This window comes from Synchytrium microbalum, assembly GCF_006535985.1.
Source record: "Synchytrium microbalum strain JEL517 chromosome Unknown SmJEL517_scf0009, whole genome shotgun sequence".
NCBI classification, from domain to species: Eukaryota; Fungi; Chytridiomycota; class Chytridiomycetes; order Synchytriales; family Synchytriaceae; genus Synchytrium; species Synchytrium microbalum.
Genome location: NW_022158358.1, coordinates 99,590 through 121,352, shown reverse-complemented (window position 1 = coordinate 121,352; position 21,763 = coordinate 99,590). Strand labels below are relative to the sequence as shown.

Below are 21,763 nucleotides of genomic sequence, written 5' to 3'. Positions count from 1 at the left end.
CACTCTGTTCTCATCACGCAATTCATGTCGTACTGTACGAGCAGATCGTACAAGAATCATGGCTCGACAACGTGAAGACATCTCCCAGCTCCCAATGGAGGAAGCCATTGAAAAGGCTGCTGACTTTATGACGGAAGCACGACGAATGCCGGCAAATGCCTGGGATTTAGGATGGCAAGTCAAGGAAATCGGGCAACATTGAATTTGATCTAAAGCGATTTTCACAGGGCCAAAGAAATGAAGCCAAAGAATTTCTACCTCAAGTTGAAACCTATGGATCTACCTCCTCTGTCACCGCTTTCCAAGTTTCCACCAGGCAATGTTACATTGCCGAAAGAACTACACGCTTATGAGTGGGGAGATGCTGGCAACCCAGCAGTCTTACTAGTTCACGGTACACGCTTATGGATTTCATATCATTTCAATCTCAGAAGTGTACTGATTTATTTATTTCACATGCAGGTATGGAAGGAAGGTCCCTGCAACTCGGCAAATTCGGCCCAGCACTAGCAGGTCGTGGGCTACGCGTTGTCGCAGTAGATATGCCGGGTCACGGAAAGACCTGGCCAGATGGCCCCAAGCTGGCGAACCCTCTGTTATTCGCCCAAACGCTTCTACATATCGCATGGGTAAGTTCAAGACATATATCCACAAAATCACTCTCCTAACAGCGATTCGTTTTAAGTACTTTCCTGGTGGTTGCCAGTGTGTTATCGGCCACTCTCTTGGCTCTGCTGCTACAACCTTAGCCGTATCCAGAGGCTTTCCAACAAAACGTATGGTGCTCATCTCTCCACCTGCTGGTCAAGCCCATAGTTTGGCAAGGTCACTCGCCCGAATGGAACTCAAGCCAGAATGGGCACCTCAAGTCAGAGCTGCCGTAGAGAAACGTATTGGTACGTGAGGGCTTTGTTGAACTACGACACACAATTCCAGATTCTTTCCAACAATCAGAGCAATTCAGACATTCACAATTCAAGAAATATGGTGTTGATTTTTGTTTGTTTCGGATTTAGGTGGTAATATGGACGACCTCTCCGTTATGAAAGCTGCTGCAGCTATCAAGATCCCCACGTTAGTTGTTCACGACACTGAGGATGCACTGATCCCAGTGGAAGAAGCTAGAGCCGTCGTCAAAGTATTCCCGAACAAGGCTGACTACATGGAAACCACTGGTCTGGGCCATGGGTTTGTGTTGAGGGATGATGCAGTCGTAAACCGAGTAGTAACGTTTGCTAGTAGCGGAGTTGAAGCCAAATACAAAGGGTTGCCCAAACTGCCACAGAAGGGCAGAGTTAAGAGCAAGATGTAGTATTGGAAAATTGGAAAAATCTAATTCTTTCGTGATTTTGTGAATCTGACAGTAAGAATATATAAAAGTAAATCTGTTCGTAGTCATGATCGTGAACGTATTGGTTCTTACGTTCATATTCACACCGTTTCAGGGAGTTTTCGTTTCTTTCTCCTACGCAAACAAACCTCTAAACAAGCAACAGCACCTTCAAGGACTTGGGGATACCGTCATGTGGACTTTCAGCTCGAGGCTCCCACAGTGTCTCTTCTTTGCCTTCGGCCTTCTTGTGACAGTTTATGGCCAAAATACAATACCGTCAACGGTTCCGTCGTAAGTTCAGGTTTTCCAGTTCGGAGCCGGTAGATCCCTCTCTAAATCATTCATCTATAGATCCAACGGAGCCTTTGATGTATATCACACCGTCGTCAATGCCATCCTCATTTGTGAGCGACGAATGCCGCAACATTTTTTCATCAAAACCAACTTTGCAACAAAAGGCTAACACACACTTTACGATTCTAGCTATCGGTGTATTACTATTTGCCTCATCACTCTTGATTGCCGGTATAATAGCATTTAGTAGATTACGTGGAGAAACCAGTCGAGTCAATTCAGCAGGTGGTGATGATGTCGGGTTGCCACCTCGGCCCATGAGAAGGAAGGACGTTGCATTCTTTGAAGCTCAAGCTGAACGTAAAGAACGAAACATCTACAATTATCGGCCTGACGGGTATAATAACAAGACTCTGTACGAGATGGCTCAAGAATCTGCTGCAACGAATGCAGCTGCTGCAGCTTCTCAACCGCCGGAAATGACTGAAACTAGGAATCGAGGATCTAAAGAACGGTCGAGGCCAACGCTACCTGGTACTGGTGATCTGGGAGAGTCGAATCTTTGAAGAAACCGACCGGAGCCATGCTCATTATAAAACATCACATAGTATTATAAATTCTCATCGTGTTGCTTGTTGTAAATTAATTGTAGTTTTAGAAAGAGTAAACAGCAATATAGTGCCTCCTCAACCTGTTTACTCTCAGCAGCATGAACGAGTTTTCACAGATCAGCGGAACATTTTTTTTCGAACTTTGAGGGCATCGCAAGAATCTCAAGATCTAAATAGGTAGCCTCACTATAACTATTGCTATTATTGCTCTCCAGCTAGACACAAACTCCTTGGAGAATCGGCCCATTTTCGAAACCCGCTTTTGGTTCGAATGGCAGCATCCATTCACTCGTCAATCGGGCAATCAAGCACACTAGTAGGATTGGAAACTGAATCACTATCAATGGCAGCTATACCAGAACCGGCTTTAACAAAGGCCTCCAAGGTTGAGCATCATCAATCAGCACCACCACCTCTCCCTGAAAAGGATACAATGCCACCCAAGAAGGAAGCTCGATTGCAATTACCATGGATTACCATGTCAAACAACATGTTCTTCAGTAGTGATTACTATGAACCACGGTAGATGCCTTGATGTTGGTGTTAGAATGTTGTGCACAGAACTTAACATGATTTTTTGGTCCTTTTCAGGCTGTTTAACGCATGGAGGAGGCGGAATGGCTTCTCAAAACCAGTCCACAGTAAGCCTATGTCTCGATCATGGCCAATTCAATGGCATTTTCATTCATCGCGGAATGCCATAACACGTCACGTTTTATACCTAGTTCTCACAATAATAAGCATGACAATATGGTTTATATTGACTATCGGCTACTTTGGCTACATATCCTTCTTCATACCACTCGGATTACGCATAGTCTCATACATTGCAGCAGGAGCCCTAACAGCAATCCAAGGCTTCTTCATGTGGACAACCATGCTAATAGATCCGCAAGATGCAGCAGTAACACATGCACATACCCCACGCAATATAGATTATGTCAAAGTATCAGGAATACCCGTCATTGATCAAGAAACTCAAATGTGTGGGATTTGTAATGTTAAAGTCGACCATGATACCAAACATTGCAAACCATGCAATAAGTGTGTGTCGGGGTATGATCATCATTGTGGGTATCTCAATACGTGTATTGGTAGACGAAACTACTTCCCGTTCTGTATTTGCTTGATACTTGCTGGTGTTGTGTCTGCATTTTATGGGGCAGTTGCGTTTTGGGGATTCTCGTGGTATTTCAACTCGAGGGATGCCTTTGATGCTACCGGTAAGGGAGAACTTTTGATGTGATCTGGTGTGACATGCATGTGATCTAACTAACCTCTGTTTGGGTAGTGGCATATATGTTCAACTTGAGCACCAACGATGCACCTCGACAGGATGTTGTACTTACAGGTATTCTGGTATACGGATGCCTAGCTATATTTAGTAGTGTCTCAGTCGTCAACTTGCTCTGCTTCCACTCTAAACTATGTAAGGCCATGCGGGATATCTAAGTTTCACGAATGCGCCAACTCATCATGTTTCCTTTTTATAGGGATATTGGGATTAACGACACTCCGATACCTTGAAGCAAGAGAGGCAATAAGATATGGAAGCGAACCAAATCCCTATGACCCACGCCCAATTCCAGAAATATCTGTGAGCAAAAAGGTCAAGGAACGATTAGTTAGACCATCATCAGACCTAGCTCGGGAATCAACTCCCATGGTCTGAAAGCTCTCGTATTAGTAACTGTCACTTCCTGAAGGAATCTTGTGGAAATTTCTATATAAGTGTTAATTCGGCTCACTTTAATACAAGGAATTCATCTAGTACTGATTGGCTTGTGTATACGTTTATGCCCGCCAGGTGGTAGAGCCCACGTTGGCATCGTAAATGACTTTTCAGTTCTGATTGTAATGTCATCCATTGAAGTAGCATTATCAGGTTCTTCCACCGTCCTTTGCAGTCTATCTTCCGCATCTCGTAGCTGAGCATATCGTTCCAGCAATTCTTCTTCGAGTGCATTCCGTTCACTTTCTAGTTTCAGCGCTCTATTCCTCCATCCTTGAGAATCGTCGTTTGGAATATGAAGTGCTGATGTATTACTATTATAGTTTTCCGATATACCATCAAGATGACTATTCAATATCCGATCAGGAGATAATGATACTGGTTTCGGGAGTGGTGGCAAGTATCCAAACACATTGCTCGTGTCGTTGTCTATAGCGGACAGGTCTAAATTCAAACTAGCCTCATCACGATCATTACGGATGGCCTGTATAGCGATTTGATCCTGCAGATTTATACTTAGATCTTCCATCGTATCCCTCAATCCCGCTGTATCTGTATCCGGCTCTGGTCTATTACTGAATACCCAGGAATCGTCCACACTTGGCAACATGTTTGATGCACGGCTAGATATATACGGTTGCTGGCGATCTGTATAATGTGTCAGTTCAGGTGATACTGCAATCGACTCGTCATTTACAGGATCTATAGCTGGATTACTCATAACCTGACTCCGTATCCGTCGCTTCAACTCATCTACAATGGATTTCAGCGAGTCTCGTTCCTCTTTGCACGTATTTAATTCGTTTCGGAGATGGGATATCGTGTATCGGAGTTCGTCTATGAGGGTTGCTTGTGATGTTGATTGTGACAGTGGTGATGTTGTTGGTTGTTGGGATACGAGTTTAGATTGTTCGGATAGTAACGACGTCAAATGCTGTAAACGGATTTGTAAATCTCGGTTCTGCCTGATGATGTCCTCATAGCCCGGCTCAACGTCTAGCGTAGAGGCATTGTGAGAAATGCTGCAATGTTTTATTGTCGTCTTTGCCATTACCGTGCGACTGCTCTTGAACAGATCTTGAAGAAGAAGCCGACCGGAACTTATTTATAGACAAATTTCGTTTTGATCCTGTAGGTGCGGTTAGAGTTCCTGGCTTGTTCGTAGAGATTCCGTTTGACTTATTGAGATTTGCTGCTGATGTTGTAGTGCTCGACGTCTTCAACTTGGCAGGGCTGGCACTTGTCGGCCGTTTTGATATAGGTGTTGGCATTATTTTGATGTAGGTCAGATTGTCTGAGTGTGGTTTATGAACTCATCAAGCTGAGAGAGCCAGATTCTGTAGGGTTGGAAGAATCGAACTTCAAGGAGCTCGGCTCAGAACGCGATTCCACAAGCTGGTCCACAAGGAAAAAAGATTAAATAACGTGATTTGACTAGACGTAAGTTACATAAGATATAAGATATTGACATGACAGAAAGAAAGTATACATGAAGGTAGTGTACTATTTTGCGTGCTAGTGATGCATTCACGTCGTGAGAGTTCAGATTCGAATACCCCATAATTCCACAACCAAGATTTCAAAGTCGACCCTGGACGCAAGCGTATCGTTTCCATACGTGGGGCAGGGTTTGGAGTGTCCTTTCAGTAACGACTCGTGTATCCAGAGGCCGAAGTCTCCCTTCCTAATAATGCAGGAATGTTAATGCACGGGCATAACAAGCTGCGCTGTTTCCAAACGTTACCCTGATCCGAAACCTAATGCTCCCTCTTCTGTACATATGTAGTAGTCATTAATGCCTGTTGACTTGTATACAGTGCATTCAGAATTTGGGTGTTGTTTCCACAGAAAGCTATTGATAAATGAAATCAATGGTGTCCTGTAACCGCTTCCAAAACAATTATTACCATGATCCGTTGCCGAAAAACCCTCGCCTCACTGACAGTGCCTCACTTGCAAACGCCCCAAACTTTGAATCCTCTTCGTCTTTGATTGCGAGAACCACACATTGATGATGCTGCGTTGAGAGCGTCAATAAAGAGTTCAAAGAGGTTCCATCTCGTTGCGTTGAATATATTAGATCCCAGTTTGTTGATTCCTGTATGAAAAAGCGAGAGCCGGTCAGCAAATGGTATTAAACAAAAGCTAATAGATGCTGTCAGATGTGTATTGCGAGTGATCACAAGAGGCGACAAATGTTGTCAGATGTGTTGGTGTGCTTCAGACCTTTGGGAGAGGTGGCAGGTGTGATCTCAGTCGCTCAGCGATAACCTGTGTCATGACAATATCTTGATCAGATAACGTCTTCTTTCCCTTTCCTCGTCCATTCAGTACGATTGCTTTGAGTGGAATTTCTTCAAGTATTCGCCTATCTGGTGACGGCATATTCAGTTCGAGATCTATTGAGAAATAATGTTACGTCAGCATAGACCAAGTAGTTTACATGGGTAATGCTTACCTTGGTATTCGTTCCTCACTTTAGGGCAATGTGAATTGTGGAGCAGAACGCACAAATATTGAACGTGATGTTGCCAATTGTTGCGTCTTGGGGACAGATCCTTTGAAGTGTCTCCGTCATGAAACTGGTAATTTTCCAAGGGCGAAGTTGTCACATTTGTTTGCTGACCGCACGCTCGAAACGCTCCAGTTTCTCAAACACATCAAATCCACCAGATCGCCCGTTAAGCAGAGGGTGTGGAGGCTACAGACGTATTTATTGATTCCAATTCATATAAAGGCAAATGGACGATGCCCAATCTGGACTGGATCTGCTTAAAACTACCGCGTTGAATGTCATCAACAACAGAAAACGTGATGATGGAGACGACAATGGAAACCAAGATGGCGACCAAGATCAAGATCAAGGACAAGCATGTTTACCCCCGCTGACAGACTCGTTGGTGGAATGCCCAACCGGGTTGGTTTGCTCTCCCATCACATTTTTATGTGAAATGCCGCCGTGTCAAGAGCAAGGCAAGGCATCCTCTCTTCTCGGTGTCAACCATCCTCTAGCTGTTTTCGGTGGTGAATCGGAGCTGTGCCTTAATTATCAAGTCAAGATCAGATCCTTGGCCGTTGATTCGCAGGTCGAATTAGCCAACAATGCCGCCCCAGTGATGAATACTACTACTTCTGATTCCGTCAACAGTACCAACGATGCTTCGTGGACGTATATGGAAACTACAGCTTGTGTGGCTCTAGGTGTCGTTGGAGGTGCTTTTGGTTTACTTTTCCTATTCTTCGTGGCAAGAAAGATTTTTAGGACATATAACAAGTCTGAAGCTACATCAGAGCTGCCAATAAGCAACAAGTTAGAAAAAGCATCAGTATCAGAGCACTCAAACAATCAGTCTGGATTATTCTCGGGTCTTTTATCGCAACTAACAAGAAATACTTCAAGTTCTTTATCCTCATCGTCGAGTAAGTCTGTGGTTTTGTATAACCATATCTGCTTGTGATCTAATTATGAACTACTGTAGAATGGTCTGGGGATCCACGCTCTCCAATTGCCACTCCCCCTCAAAATGCCGCATATTTGACTAGGCCCTACATGAAGTCACAAAGGCCAGCAGGCGAACTCTCACTTCCCAGAGCTGCACTACGACCATATCACACGTGGGAAACCTGTCATCCCGAGCACTTCCCCAACAACGGAAGACGTTAGAATCAAACTGACTCACGATCCAGATCGAAGAATTGAAACTCAGCTGCATCAAGGAATAGCGTGATACTCGTAATATAATAATTTATTGAACCAAAATAGTACAAAAGCATATTTGATCGACGAATTCTCGTGTTAGTGGTGTTTTTAGTGTTCATCTTTTGTGTTTTCTAAAAAACAAGCGTCGATGACGCTAACGTTTACCATGCCTTCCGATCAACGGTTGAGCGCTTTTGCAGAGCTACTAGCTAGTCATGGCTGCAGGATTCTGAACTTGAAGTTTAGTGTAAGCAGGTCGGATGCTACAGGAGATACAAAGGGTGTTGGTATCTTCTTAGACGAAAAGCAATCGCTACAAGACGAGCAAGTCCTAGCTAAGGTTTGTCAATTTGCATGATTTACGTGTCAAAACAGAAGCCTGTACCTGTTTTCTCTCTTAATCTGCAACGAATCAAACAAATTTGGTTTGCGACAAAATCTCCAACTCTTTAATGTTCTTGCTTTATTGATCTCATAGGTAGCCAAGAAATTGATTTTAAACTCTGCTCAGGCCCGGCTATTGGCTTCAATGCATCTCCCAGCACTCGATTCTGTGTATAGAGAGAATGAGGAACTCACTGCACGTCTTGACGTGCTCCTCTTCTTGCTATATCTTATAATTATTAAACACCAAAATAATGATCTACACGAAGATATCGAGTTTTGGCTTCAGTACTTGGATATCTTGCCAGAACGATTTGATACACCGGTCTTCTACGGTACCTGCAAACTAATCCACCACTGTTTTCGCCCTTTTACTAATTTAAATCTGAATAGGCCCAGAAGACCTCCATTCACTGGTTGGAACAAACCTTGATAGTGCTGTCACGAGTAAAAAGAGGCACCTAGAAAAAGATTGGAAAAATCTGACGGACATCTTGGAACAGCTAGACTCTGCGAAAGTGCTGAATCAGGATACGTTTGCATGGGCTGATGCCGTATTTTGGTCTAGAGTCTTATCACTCAAATCAGCTGAAGCCAGTGCTGAATTCGATGAATACAATTTAGTCCCATTGGTTGATTTCGCAAACCACTCAACAATGGAACCCTCAATGCGATGGCACTTGAATATGTCGGAAGATGATACAAATATAGAGGTTTGTTGAGGCCACCATCTCCCCAGTTCGTATCTCTTCAACACGAGCAAGTTCTCAAATACCATATTTTGCTAGCTTCGGTCAATAATCACACTAGAAGTCCCCTCAAACACCGAATTGTTTATATCTTATGGATCAAAACCAAACTCGGAGCTACTCTTTATACACGGCTTTTGTGTACCGGAAAATCCTCACGACACTGTAGCTTTCAATCCACCCACATATTATTTCGAAGACTCAGACCTGAAAAGACCACTACTTGAAGAACTCGGATTAAGACCGTGGATTGAGCTGTTGCCGCGAAGGGACGGCGTCGATAACTTGCTCTCAGCAAACCACATGTTGGTCATGTATATATGTGTAATGAATGACGAAGATGATGGGCTTATAGCGATGGTTGCTGATAGAGAAGTCAGTATAGAGTCTCTCATAAATGATATTGAGACCCTTTATCACTTTGAGGTGATCACTTTGAGGGTATGGACTGTATTGATTGAAATGATAGAAGATCGATTACAGGAATTGGGCTCGGTTTTGGACGAAGTTGCTAATATTGTAAATATGCCACCAACTGCCGTGAAGCAGGTTGTTCATGGTGAGGATCATCATAAAACACAAATCCAGAAAAACATAGCTGTGTTGAGAGACGGTCATACTCATATTCTCACCTCGGCTTTACATCATTTATATGGCCTTCAGCACGAGTTGGCTGAACGACCAGTGGTTAAGAAGTACTTGTCGCAAATGCAGCAAGAGTAGAATCATTAGCGCTAAAAATTGTAGTCATTCAATAACATAGAACTTTATCAACTCTTCTATTGATGTCACCGGATGCCTTGTTGCTTTGTTTTTTAACATTTGGATGCATTGCCACGACATGGCTTTACTTGTCACCACTCCGAAGTCGATTCCGGAACTCGTGAATTGATGCTTTTCTACTTTTGGAGAGAATGGACGCAGTTTAAAAAAACACGAATTACGGTATCGAACGAGACTTATTTTGGAGAAAAATGTGAACTTGATATAATATTTAAAATCATTTCTTGGAAATCCGGTCTCGGATTCTATAACTTCGTGGTAGCGATCGTGTTCGACCAACGCAATCTATTCTTGGACATTTGCCTGAACATCTCGTCAATCATTTTTTGCCGCCTCAGAAAGGAAAACGACTGCTGAAACGACTCGATAAACTGTATTTTCGAGAACTGCCACCGTCTGTTTCCGTTTGCAACCACCTAAACAAGTCTTCAGCGAAAGTCGTCGCAAACGAGAAACATGACAAAAACTAAAAACATCTTGGCGGTAGCGGCTCTCGTATTGAGCAGTGGTATCAGTATTCATGCACAGGTATGTCTAAGTGTAGTTATATGATATGACCTAGTAACAGTGTCATCATATTTCTTGGGTCTAGCCAAAACATATATCAACTGCGGTTTTCTAACACATATTTATGACAACGATCTATATAGCTAGCATTGTTTGAACCTCCAACTGGCATGTATTTGGGAGCATGGGTTGATGGAACTCCCGTAAATGGCCTTCCTTCTGATTCTCCAGCGATGCTGAACAATCGTTCTAACAGGTTGTTTTCAGTTTACCACTTCGCACAGTGAGTAGCAGACATGAATATTTTCAAATCGACCTTGCAAACATTCCCCATACTCATATTCGCTTGACATAGAAACATTCCTGGAAACTCAAGTTCATCAAACTATGTCGACACTACTGCGTACTTTGCTCAACCTCAGCTAGACGCAACCACCTCAGACGCAATCTTGTTTCTTACGGTCTATCCTAAAGGTCCCAATGGACTGAATGTTACAGACGCAGACATTAACCAACTGGCCTTGCAAATGCAGAGTCTGAATCGAGCAGGTCGTCGAGTCATGGTAAAGTCGTCTGTTACGAGGGTATAATTGCATTGCGCAAGAGTCCTAACTTTCTTTTTACAAAAACAGTTACGACTCGCACCTGAGATGAATGGTTCTTGGTAAGATCACCTTTTGCGAATGCTCGATTGAATTACACCAAAGCCTAACTTTCTTACATACACAGGAACGTATGGGGTCAGCGCCCTTCAAGTTTCATCGCATTTTGGAAACGGGTCGTCCCTGCTGTTAAAGCAATAGCCCAAAATGTTGCTTTTGTATGGTCTCCAAGTTCAGGAAACGGTTATCCCTTTTTAAATGGTGCATATTCTCCTGTAAATGGAAGCACGGATTACCTAGCTATGGACACCAACGGAGACGGCATTCTTGATATTAACGACGACCCGTACTCAGTTTATTATCCAGGTCAGAAATAGGCTCTGCTTATGTTTTGATTCAAAGCCTTGATGATTGAGTTTCATTCTCCATTTATACAGGTGACAGTTTCGTAGATTGGGTTGGTGAGTTTGCGTTTGAACCTTTCAACAAGCGTCAATGCTGAAAATGGACTCTTTAACGCAGGACTGTCGATTTATTACTATGGACAAAGCTATCCGTGGGTCAACAATGTTTTGCCAGTACCTGGACAAACAGCTGCTGAAATATTCGGCACGAATTCGACTACTTTGGGTTCTAGCACAAACCAATATGGAAGCTTCAACTTCTACCAAATGTTTTGTGTGAATCGCTCAAAGCCGTTCGCTGTAAGTGTCAAAAACAAGTACGCCAAGTTGCTTACCCCGTGAACTGAACAATGTCGTTGTCGACAAATAGGCATCAGAATATGCTGCCGCTTTCCATCTCCCGGCTACACCAGCTATGCAAGCTGCTGGCATTTATGATGTTGCTCCAGGTAGTTCAATCATTGTAGCCACTCCTCTACAATCATCTTACACAAGTTACGCAATAGGTCCTGGTGAGCTTGCCATCAAGCAACGATGGTGGCAACAAACTCTCACCAACTCAACCTTCCTGAAAATGTATCCTCGATTCAAACTGTTCAACTTGTTTGAATTTCGCAAAGTAGAGGTAAGCACAGTACCAACGATTCTGAGCTACGTGGCTGATATTAATACGTCCTGATTGTATAGGAAACCACATTCCGAGACTTCCAAGTCACCAATTCATCCAACCCAGTTGTAACAAATGCTTTCTTCAACGACTTGGATAACTCTGGTGTCAAGATTGTGTATGCCAATTCTAGTTTGAAAGTACAAAATCCTTCTAGTAATACCACAGTAGGTGGTGACGGCAGTGGTGGTGCTAACATTGTGAATTCAAGTGCTGATGTTTCATCCTTCATACCATCCTCCGCTTCCATGATGGTATTCGCTTTCATATCTGTGATATACTACTTTATGTGATGACTTTCTGACTCGTACTAGACTATTACAACACGAAAGACTCTATGTTTACGAACTAATAATGACAAATAAACAAAACATCTTGTGCATTTGTCTATTTCGAATTGATAGATGAATCAAATCAGCCTTGAGTACTAATCACAATATGAAATCTTCAATTTCCAGTTGAGGGGGCGTCTATTTATAGCTTGATGATACAACTTGCCTCCTTATCAATGGCTTACAATCATGCTTTTATAGTGTTCTAGATTTACAGGCGTTGAACCCAAATGATCTTTTATATACCACCACATAATGATATGCTGGTAGACCCTTTTACACCAATGCACCTGCAGCAAACAACAATGCAGCTGTACTTCCTGATGAATCTCGTTCTCGTTCAAGAGCACGGAGCTCATCATCTATAGTAGTACTACTACCAGTATGACGATGTTCCTGATGAGTTTGCAATGGCTCACTTCCAGCAGCAGCAGGTTCATTCTCATATGGAGGTGGTGGTATTGGCTCTCCAGGCATTTCTTGCAATGTTGAATATGGTGGTAATGGTTCTCCAGTTCGTGCTGTTTGGTTTGATGGAGTTGCTCTGGGAGTTTGTAGTGGACCATCCTCTGCGCCCTCCATTCCATACCAGGCAGGTGCCCAAAGACCGTGAGGGTGTATAAACGATAAATAATGAAGCATTCCACGGCCAGTATCACTTTGTTGTAGAAATGTTGTGCATAGGGCACCTAAAATCAATTGATTGAAATAGTTAAATCATCATTCAGCACCTAAAATCAATTAATTGAAATATGTTTAATCATCATTAATAGTTAGTGGTGCGTTCTGAATGTTGTTTCACTCTGTTGCTTGCAATTTGCTGGCTACAAATGTTTTCGAGTCAATGTTGATGCAGAGCCATCCAAACCAGCTATACCTGCTCCAATACACAATACAATGGCGACAATGACTACTAAAAATATAATGAATGAATCTGCGGCTCCTTCGACTGTGACCATAGACGACATTGGGATTTGTCCTTGAATGATGTTGTCCTCTGACAGTGACTTGGAGCCCAAGGATACAAGATACATACTCTTGTGAGATGGATGACTATGACGTATGAAAGGAGAGTCTTGACCGTAGATTCAGCCCTCGGTCATATCATCTTCGAGTTTTGGAATCTGTTGTCGGGTGACTGCCGCAATCGTTTGCCAACGGCGTTTAGGCAACGTGAATAAAGTACGCATGGCCTCTATTCGCATCTTAACAAGTTTTTCTACCACAATTGCGAATTTTAAACATATCTCAATAACTCTGTACAAAAGTTTGGCAAAATAAAGGAAACCCGCAACACAAAATTTGACTTTCTCAACCTGCACCAGATGCAGCTGCATAATCAATCTTCACCAGATGACGTCAATTGAACCAATGTGTGCATAGCAGAGACATAACACCATGTCATGATAGAGTTACGAGCAACACCACTTCTAATAGAAGGAAGACCAATTCCAGTATCTCTCTTGACGATGGTGTTAGCAACACTACAGCATAGCGGTCATTTGTATATGTCCAAATATCATGAATGCATTCTGCAGGTGACTGAACATGGAAACCAGCTCTAAGCGAACAGTTATTGCTTCTGTAGCCGCGATTGGGACGCTAAAGGGTGCGGACAACTTAAGCAGACACTAAAAGCTATTCAATGCATATTTTCACCACTTACCGAAGATGTCCAAGTGAACTACGGCCAGTAGTATCATTGGCAGCGGTATTTTCACAGCTCGTTGGGATTCATCCGATGATGCATTCCAGACTTAACCTACCATTTCATTTGCACAATTGAAGAAAAAATTGCCTCTCGGATGGAAATACCTTTGAGCGACCACTTCTCGCAATCATGATGCTTCTACATTGTGTTTACTCGACTACCAAACCTAAATAAACAGGAAGAACATAAGTCAATTCAAGCCTATAAAAGGAAGTATTGTTACCTTCTTTGTTTGTAAGTGTTTTGCCATGACTTGCCTGTTCTGAACCCAAAGGGGCCAGATCCAGTTGAGATGGCTAAACGGGTATATAGTCGACTCAGAGTGCGGAAGTAGAATTGATTTTGCACATGATTGCGGCCCCTTGATGACATAGTGATTACTACATCAGTGCATCAGTGCGTTCTTCAAATAGATATCGTGGCCGTCCAACGTTTTGGTAGTTGAGGTATCTTCTATTCATAGCTTGATGATACAACTTGCCTGCTCACCATGGCTTTTTAACAATCTCGACTTTACAATATGAGAGAAATAGATATGCAGGTGCTGAGACCAGGCGACTTTTGTGTCATGACACCACATAACGATATAGGGTGAAGACTCTTACACCATAGCACCTGCAGCCATCAACAATGCAGCCGTACTACCAGTTGAATCTCGATCTCGATCACGACCACGTTCATCATCTACAGGACTACCAACATGGCCATGTTCCTGATGAGTCTGAGATAGCTCACTTCCTCCACCACCAGGAGTAGTAGAAGCAGCAGGATGATTTTCATATGGAGGTGGTGGCATTGGTTGAGAAGGCATGATTTCTTCCAATGGTGAATATGATGGTAATGAGTCTCCAGTAGTTCGATTCAATTCATTTGCTGTTCGATTTGGAGCAGGTGTTGGTAGTTCATTATCACTATGATGTTGAATTCCGTACCAAGCGCCCGCCCATATCCCGTGAGGTGGTATTGAAAGTTGGTGACGAATGCCACGGGTTGTTGGATGTTGTTGTAGGGTTTTCGAGCACAGAGCACCTAATGCCGAATGGAATAAAACGATTTCATTCTCAGTAATTGCAAGTGATGAATGTTGTTATAAACTGCTTTTATACGTATGCAAATTTCAACAAAATGTCTGCTACAGGTCTGATACCGCAGAGCAAACCAGCCAACTTATACCTGCTCCAATAAACAACACAACGACCACAATGACCACTAAAAATACAAGTAACGAGTCTCCGGCTACTTCGACTGTGACTAGTGTAGATTGCATTGGTCTTATTTCAGGAATGATTATTATTTCTGCTGGCAATGACTTGTTGTCTACTGGTTTAATGACACAAGATACATGTCCTTGTTGTATGAATAGGTCTTGACTACAGATTCTGACCTTGGTCATAACCTCTTTGATGTTTTTAGAGTTATGTGTCGAGTGCCGCAATCGTTTGCCAACCGTTTGAAGTCAACAGGGCTGAACTGAAAGTCGTCTCGGGTGGCTATTCAACACATTCTTCATCTATATCTTTCACTTTTAAACACTTCCGAACAATTTTGTACAAAGAAAACGAAAATAAGGAGAACACAAACACAACATTTGACTTTTCAATCCACATCAGAAGCGGCCACATGGGCACACTTCACCAGATGAAGGCAATGTGAAACACTAGGAATACAGCAGAGACGAAAGATATTGTTATGCTAGATGCACGATTAGCACCACTTGTAGGCATGAGACCGATTCCAGTTGCTCCCTTGACCAAACTGTTAGGAATCACCAGAGACTGATTTGTATATGGTCTCATATCACCAATGCATTCTGCAGGTGATTGGACACGGAAACCCGCTCGAAGCAAAAGCTTTAAAGCAGCTGGTGCTTCGGTCGCGGCAATCGGAACACTAAAATGTAAAGCAAAGTGTCAAGATTCAACTGGTAGCGCGATTACGATACTTTTACAACTGTGTAGTCACTTACAGATCATGCTCCAGGGAGATATGACCAGTAGTTTCATTTTCTGCGGCAGAAATCCATTGGGTAAAGTTGTTTGTAATCCATTGAGGTTGAAAGTGGCGTGATGGATCGTTGGAAGTCCCTATGAATGCAAAGCTCATTTGTACTCAATGGTTTCAACAAAAGAAGGCGACACTTTGAGGGACGATTGATTGCACTGACAGTCATATGTATCTCGATCCCATATCACGCAAGTAAGATTCATTGCAGCAAATATAGCACGAACACGATCATCTAGTTGATGAAAGGACTGAGATCCCTGTTTGCTACTTGAGCAATACTGACGTAGAACAAGTACCACTAACGAATTACCTGAGTCTCCTAAAGGTGGCCTAGCGTACTTTGGTCGCGTACCAGTGACTTGTTCAATGGCTAGCACAGAATAATGCATCTCCATGACAATTTGTTCAGTTGATACACCAGTGAGCATCTAAAATAGAGACAAGTATGAGACAGGATGTTGCTTTTGTTTGTAAATTCTGAACGACATCCAGGATGGCTCCAACTGTGTGCGCTAAAACGATCAGGAATGAGTTTATTTAGTGATCAGGTGTGCGCAAAATGGGTTAAAAGCACGTACGCAATGACGTGGCCAGACTGAAATTCTCGCAAAAGGAGGTCTGGCCTCTCTGATACTCGTGATCCGATGACAAAGAACATGCTCTAAATACGATGTGAAGTGATAGGTTGAGCCAAGAATCATAAAGAGAGAAACATTTGACGGCCACGGGGTGCAGAGAGATTAAAGATGATTTAGACCAAGAAAGTACAAACAGAGACCTTGACGCTAACCGCATCCAGAAAGTCAAGTAGTCCAGTGGTATACGGTCCCGGTCCATCATCTGTTAGGAAGCATGGATCAAAAAATTTAGTGAGTGACACGTCATCACCTTGCCTAGTAATTGTGTGAAATGTACATTAACTCACCAAACGAAAGCCCCCAGACTCCTTTTGCTATTTTTCAAAGAAAGTGAGCACCAAATAAGCATTAGTATCAATTGGAGCACGGCATACTCTTGCAAAGAGTTATGTCTGTTGAACGTGTGCATCCAGAGCAACTGTACGACTGAAGGAGAAACATTTGAGTTCAACGTCAATGAGCGAGATCATGTAATGATACTTGCACAGCTAATGTTACTGGTAGGACATAACTAGAGATGAATATGTGATCAGTGACTATGAAGCAGTAGAAGGAATGAGGCTAGATTTGTTACAAGATCGCCAGTTGTTCGATCCCGCTCCCTTGGAGGATAGTTTGGCACCTGTATATGGAATTGCTCAATGTTAGTTAAAAAACATATAGGAATTTGCATAGATAGCACCAAATAAAATCAATGGAGAATGAGCAATGTGTTGATGAAACATACAGCATACCTTGGATAGATCATACTTTGCAAGAATAGTTGGATCGACAGGAGGTATCTTATCCATTGGAGGATATGCACCCTTGTGAAATCCCGTCAGATCAACGAGCTTTTGGCATTCAACACCAGTGGTTATGATGGCAATTGCACAAATCAGAAGAAAGCTACCGATGACCATGTTGATCCGAGTCATTTCGATGGAGATGAATGACAATGACGACTCTTTGTCCTATCCTGCCTGTTAACTCCCAATTGCCACTTTGGAAGGAGAGAAACGTTGCGTAAATTGACAGCAGTCGACAACACACAGAGTTCCCAGTAAGAACGTGTTTTCTATCAGGATCAGCTTTATCCTAGCTGTATTCAGGAACTTAGAATGATATAACGCGTCAGAAGTGTGAAGATTCGTCAAAGTAGCATTAGTTCAAACAATCAGCAACTGTTCCGATTTACGAAACATACATGAACAAATCTTCAAATAATGGAAGATCCATGGGAAGACATAGCGAGACTGTCTGGACTGAAGCCTATTCAGCCTGTATTGCCAAAGCAAGCTCCAAAAGGAAACCTTGCATCGTCAGGCGAAGCAACATCAAGCGTATCAGCTAGCGATGGTCAGCCCAACAAACAAGTGCCTGCTGCTGGTCCATCATCGTCAAGTGCAGCTCCACAGAGACCTATCAGGATATTCGAAAAGCCTGATCGAACTCCATACAAGTTTGTCATTGTCAGAAATCATAAACTGGCCCAGCTGCTCAAACGACAAATCGAGGCATGGCTTCTTAATCTTTGGTTTATCTGACTAGTTGATTACAATGGGGTTGAATACTAAGCTGACATCTATCGACGTAGACCAACGGTGGCCTAGTGGTTCCAACTGGTCAACCACACGACTATTATCTGGTTGATCCAACCATTGCTTCAACAGATCCAAAGGCTCTCAGCCATCTGCTAATATCTGATTCTGTCAAGGAAGGAGAGTTTCTAGACCCGGTTAAATACAGGGCTGAGGGAAAGGCCATTGGTCGAGCGACTGTGTGAGTGCTTCACCTCGACAAAAGTCGTCAAGTCGCCCGCTGAAACGTCTCTATCTATTTAGTGGAAGGACTGAATTCACTAAAGAAGACGATGATGTTATTTATGCCATGCTTGAAAGGCCTAACGTCAAATCTGGTGGAAACGAGGTTTACAAGGAGATTGCTAAAGCGGTTTGTCGCACTCCCATTCGCATTCTCCGTAATCGGAGCACGATTATGCTGATTCTGTCGTCCTTTATTTAGCATCCTAGACATCCTTGGCAGTCCTGGCGTGCAAGAGCACAAAAGCACATCATCCCAACTCACAAAAAGACCCTTCAAGAGCGAGAGAAGAAACGTCTCGAAGAACGTATAGAGTACAAGAAAGAGCATCTGAGTCAGAAGCAAAAGCCCAGTCAGAACTCAGCTGCCAATGGTACAGGCGTGTCAAGTACTGGCTCAGTGCCTCGACCTGGTCCATCGTCGCAGCTACGTAGAACTCGTACCAATGTCGATATCAAAAAAGAATGTGACAAAGAAGCTGATGAATCTAGACGAGATCACACACCACCTCCAGTAGAACGTAAAACTAGTCAAGTAGAGACGAACCGAGAAGAGAATGAACCTGCTTCTCAAGAGCATGTCCAGGAGCCAGAGACAGCCCAAGAGACTCCGGTACCTGATGATCAACGAAATCGTAGTAGTGAAGACGCAGAACCTCCCAAGCACGTAGAAGATGAGCCTATGCATAGTAAGCCTTTACACAGAAGACGAGAATTTTTGTCGTCTAGCCCGTCAGTCAAACATGACAGTGGCGGCGACAATGAACTGCCTTTCCAAAGTCAAAAGAGCCCACCTCGAAGCCAACCGCAAAGTCAAGCTCAAAGTCAGCCACTTGTAGTGTCACAAGGACTGACCATGAACAGTGACTCTGGTGTGAAACAAATAGAAAAGGAAGATAGCGTGATGGAAGATGACACTGCCCAAGAAGATGATCAAAATGTAGAAGGCAATCGAAAAATAATTGCGCCAGTGACGCCTAGAAAACTCAATAGATCTTTAATAGGTTCGCCTACTGCTACACCATCAGCATATAGATATGAATCGCCAGAAGCCAGGCGTCAAAAGGTTTTATTTGATTTGGGTGACGATGAAGAAGCCGAAATCGGTGAAGGTGGACTGTCAATGCCATTCCAGACACAACAGCCACCATTACGTGGAATGCTCTTCTCGACTCAACTGGCCTCCTCGACTCAAACGCTTTTTTCGACTCAGATGCTCTTGCAAACACAAAATGTACAAGATGAGCCAGAACAACAGACACAACTATCGCCAACATATAATAGAAGACGTAGCTCGTCTCCATTTCAAACCCAGCTACCAAGCAAGAAGGCTCGGTTGGCTTTTTATGACGACGAAGACGAAGTTGTTCATAACACACTGGACGAGTCGTCGACACGCAACAATAATGATGTGCAGGTAGAGCAAGAAGAAAATGACGGTCATGCCATACTAAAGCAAGACGACGATATGCCTGCAGAGCAAGAAGCAGATGATGAGGCCTTGCCAAAGGAAAGGGACGATATGCTTTTAGAGCAAGAAGCAGATGATGAGGCCTTGCCAAAAGAAGACGATGATATGTACATAGGGCAAGATGATGATGCTTTGCCAACGGACGACGACGAGATGCTTGTAGAGCCAGAAGATCATCATAATGCCTTGCCAAAGGAAGACGACAATATTCATGTAGAGCAAGGAGATGATAATTCGCTGCCAAAGGAAGACGACGAGGATTATGTGATGGTCGGTCGTGATATGGTGGATAAGCTTGTGGAGGCTGAAGTGTTGGATGACCCTGCATTTAGTCCTGCATCGCCGAAAGACAACTTGGACATAAACTGGGATCAAGAAGGATTTGACGACATTGTATCACAGGTACCAAAGGAATCCAATACTCCACAGCCAGAGGGAGCTCAACCAGAAGTAGTCGGAAGATCTGTCTCTACCACGTCGTTAAAAAACACAGACTCAGCATCCAGAAAGATCCAACCACCACCCATCATGCAGAGTCTCTCCCGTACCAGTAGCAATAACGATAGTAAACGTAATCCATTGACCAACGTCGTAGATCAGACCAACCAACAATCATTACCATCTTCCCAATTATTAATAGTACCTCCTGCTGGAAAGAGCAGCCTAGCAGTAAATTCCGAACAGAGCCATGTAGCAGAAGGACCTCAACTCAATAACAATCAAGGTGGTGTGATTGCAGGCGACGTCATCATCCTTGACGATGATGAGGATGTACAAGGACCTGATGTAGCCGTCAAAGAAACAGCTGTTGCTGAGCCAAAACCTATTAAAGAACCAGAGCATATGGATGATGGTACAGAATCAGACGACGACATCATTGCTTTACCCGTAGCTACCAATCCGTGGTTGAGACCAGATGCTCCACCAGATATACGCAACCCATCCTATAAATTCGCAGAACTAGTTCTCTTAGGTCTTGATACACTTGATTATGGAGCAAACAAGTCTTCTTGTATTGATTTATGTGCTGATGCTTTGAGGCGATGCTCTGGTTTATTCCTTGCTGCTGAAGCATATATACGAGTAGGAATGAATGTAGATGAAATGGATGAGGATGCACGGAAGTGGGTTTGGGTAGATGGTGATTTCGATGGGGAAATAGTTGATGGACGTGCTCGTTCTGCTGTTATTTTAGGTTATAAGAGTACGATTGATAAGGCAGAGTATGAAGCTTTGAAGGGACGAAGAGGTCGAGAGGCTGTTGAATATCGCTTTGAATATTTGCGTAACACGATATCACAAGAACAAGAATGAATGCATGCACGCAAGAGAAGGACATTTCATCTCTTTCCATAGTCCGTCCACGTACTTAAATATGTAATATATGTTCGCACATGCAACTATTCTACAGTTTCAGAATCAACCTTTACCAGACTTTTAGTGAGGTTTGTGAATTTATGAGCACCCATCTTTGCAGAAGTATCTTGCCACCAAGACGCGTGGGCTTGAGAATCCAAAACTGCAATGATTGCGGCGATCAATACATCAAGGTGGAGGGACCCTAATTTGGAGCGGTAGAAGGTCTCCATTGACAAGTTATATCCGTGAAGCGTTCCAGTTGGATTGAAGACCGACACTCGTCTCCTTCGTTTCGACTTTGTACCGTCTTCTGCATCTTCCTCATTCTCTGTTTGTGACCAGTCTGCTAGACCTAATTTCAGCATTCCAATCTCGACTGGTTCCTGTCCTGTTGTTGTGATTGTATAGTTTTCTCCTGTAGCTTCTATAACTACAGAATGCCATGGATCTGATTCTATGAGGTATCTGCCTGGAGCAGTCCATTTCACCAATGCGCGGTTCAAGAAGACACCATCGACTCTGTGCAGGGCATGAGAAGTGTCGTTGGTTATACGAAAGGGGGGAAAACATAATCACTCAAGTACCTTGCAAGAATAGCATAATTCTTGCGTTTCAAGAATCCGAGTCGGTCCAATAACTTGATTTTGAAGACTTCAGTGCCTTGTCGTACGTCTGTTATG

General features: G+C 43.2%; 4 protein-coding genes across 4 annotated transcripts; 3 read left to right on the top strand and 1 right to left on the bottom strand.

Annotated features, from left to right (window-relative positions):
- Positions 1 to 58: 58 nt before the first annotated feature.
- On the top strand, positions 59 to 2,193 carry SmJEL517_g02229 (uncharacterized protein; the record flags this gene model as incomplete). Its single annotated transcript, XM_031168157.1, has 8 exons — positions 59 to 178; positions 265 to 394; positions 463 to 629; positions 707 to 896; positions 1,017 to 1,294; positions 1,446 to 1,624; positions 1,685 to 1,737; positions 1,817 to 2,193. The coding sequence occupies 8 exons, from the start codon at positions 59 to 61 to the stop codon at positions 2,191 to 2,193; spliced, it is 1,494 nt and encodes a 497-aa protein (XP_031025896.1).
- Positions 2,194 to 2,509: 316 nt separating this feature from the next.
- Positions 2,510 to 3,910, top strand: SmJEL517_g02228 (uncharacterized protein; the record flags this gene model as incomplete). Its single annotated transcript, XM_031168156.1, has 5 exons — positions 2,510 to 2,760; positions 2,830 to 2,879; positions 2,964 to 3,461; positions 3,530 to 3,667; positions 3,732 to 3,910. 5 exons carry the CDS (start codon positions 2,510 to 2,512, stop codon positions 3,908 to 3,910), a joined length of 1,116 nt encoding a protein of 371 aa, XP_031025897.1.
- A 6,132-nt stretch (positions 3,911 to 10,042) lies between these two features.
- Positions 10,043 to 12,059, top strand: SmJEL517_g02227 (mannan endo-1,4-beta-mannosidase; the record flags this gene model as incomplete). The annotated part of the gene is made up of 9 exons (XM_031168155.1): positions 10,043 to 10,114; positions 10,237 to 10,376; positions 10,449 to 10,656; positions 10,726 to 10,757; positions 10,823 to 11,061; positions 11,133 to 11,156; positions 11,218 to 11,399; positions 11,470 to 11,724; positions 11,787 to 12,059. 9 exons carry the CDS (start codon positions 10,043 to 10,045, stop codon positions 12,057 to 12,059), a joined length of 1,425 nt encoding a protein of 474 aa, XP_031025890.1.
- A 3,381-nt stretch (positions 12,060 to 15,440) lies between these two features.
- Positions 15,441 to 17,353, bottom strand: SmJEL517_g02226 (uncharacterized protein; the record flags this gene model as incomplete). The annotated part of the gene is made up of 9 exons (XM_031168154.1): positions 15,441 to 15,699; positions 15,776 to 15,893; positions 15,974 to 16,045; positions 16,124 to 16,241; positions 16,586 to 16,653; positions 16,739 to 16,765; positions 16,950 to 16,962; positions 17,026 to 17,073; positions 17,186 to 17,353. The coding sequence occupies 9 exons, from the start codon at positions 17,351 to 17,353 to the stop codon at positions 15,441 to 15,443; spliced, it is 891 nt and encodes a 296-aa protein (XP_031025891.1).
- Positions 17,354 to 21,763: the final 4,410 nt, after the last annotated feature.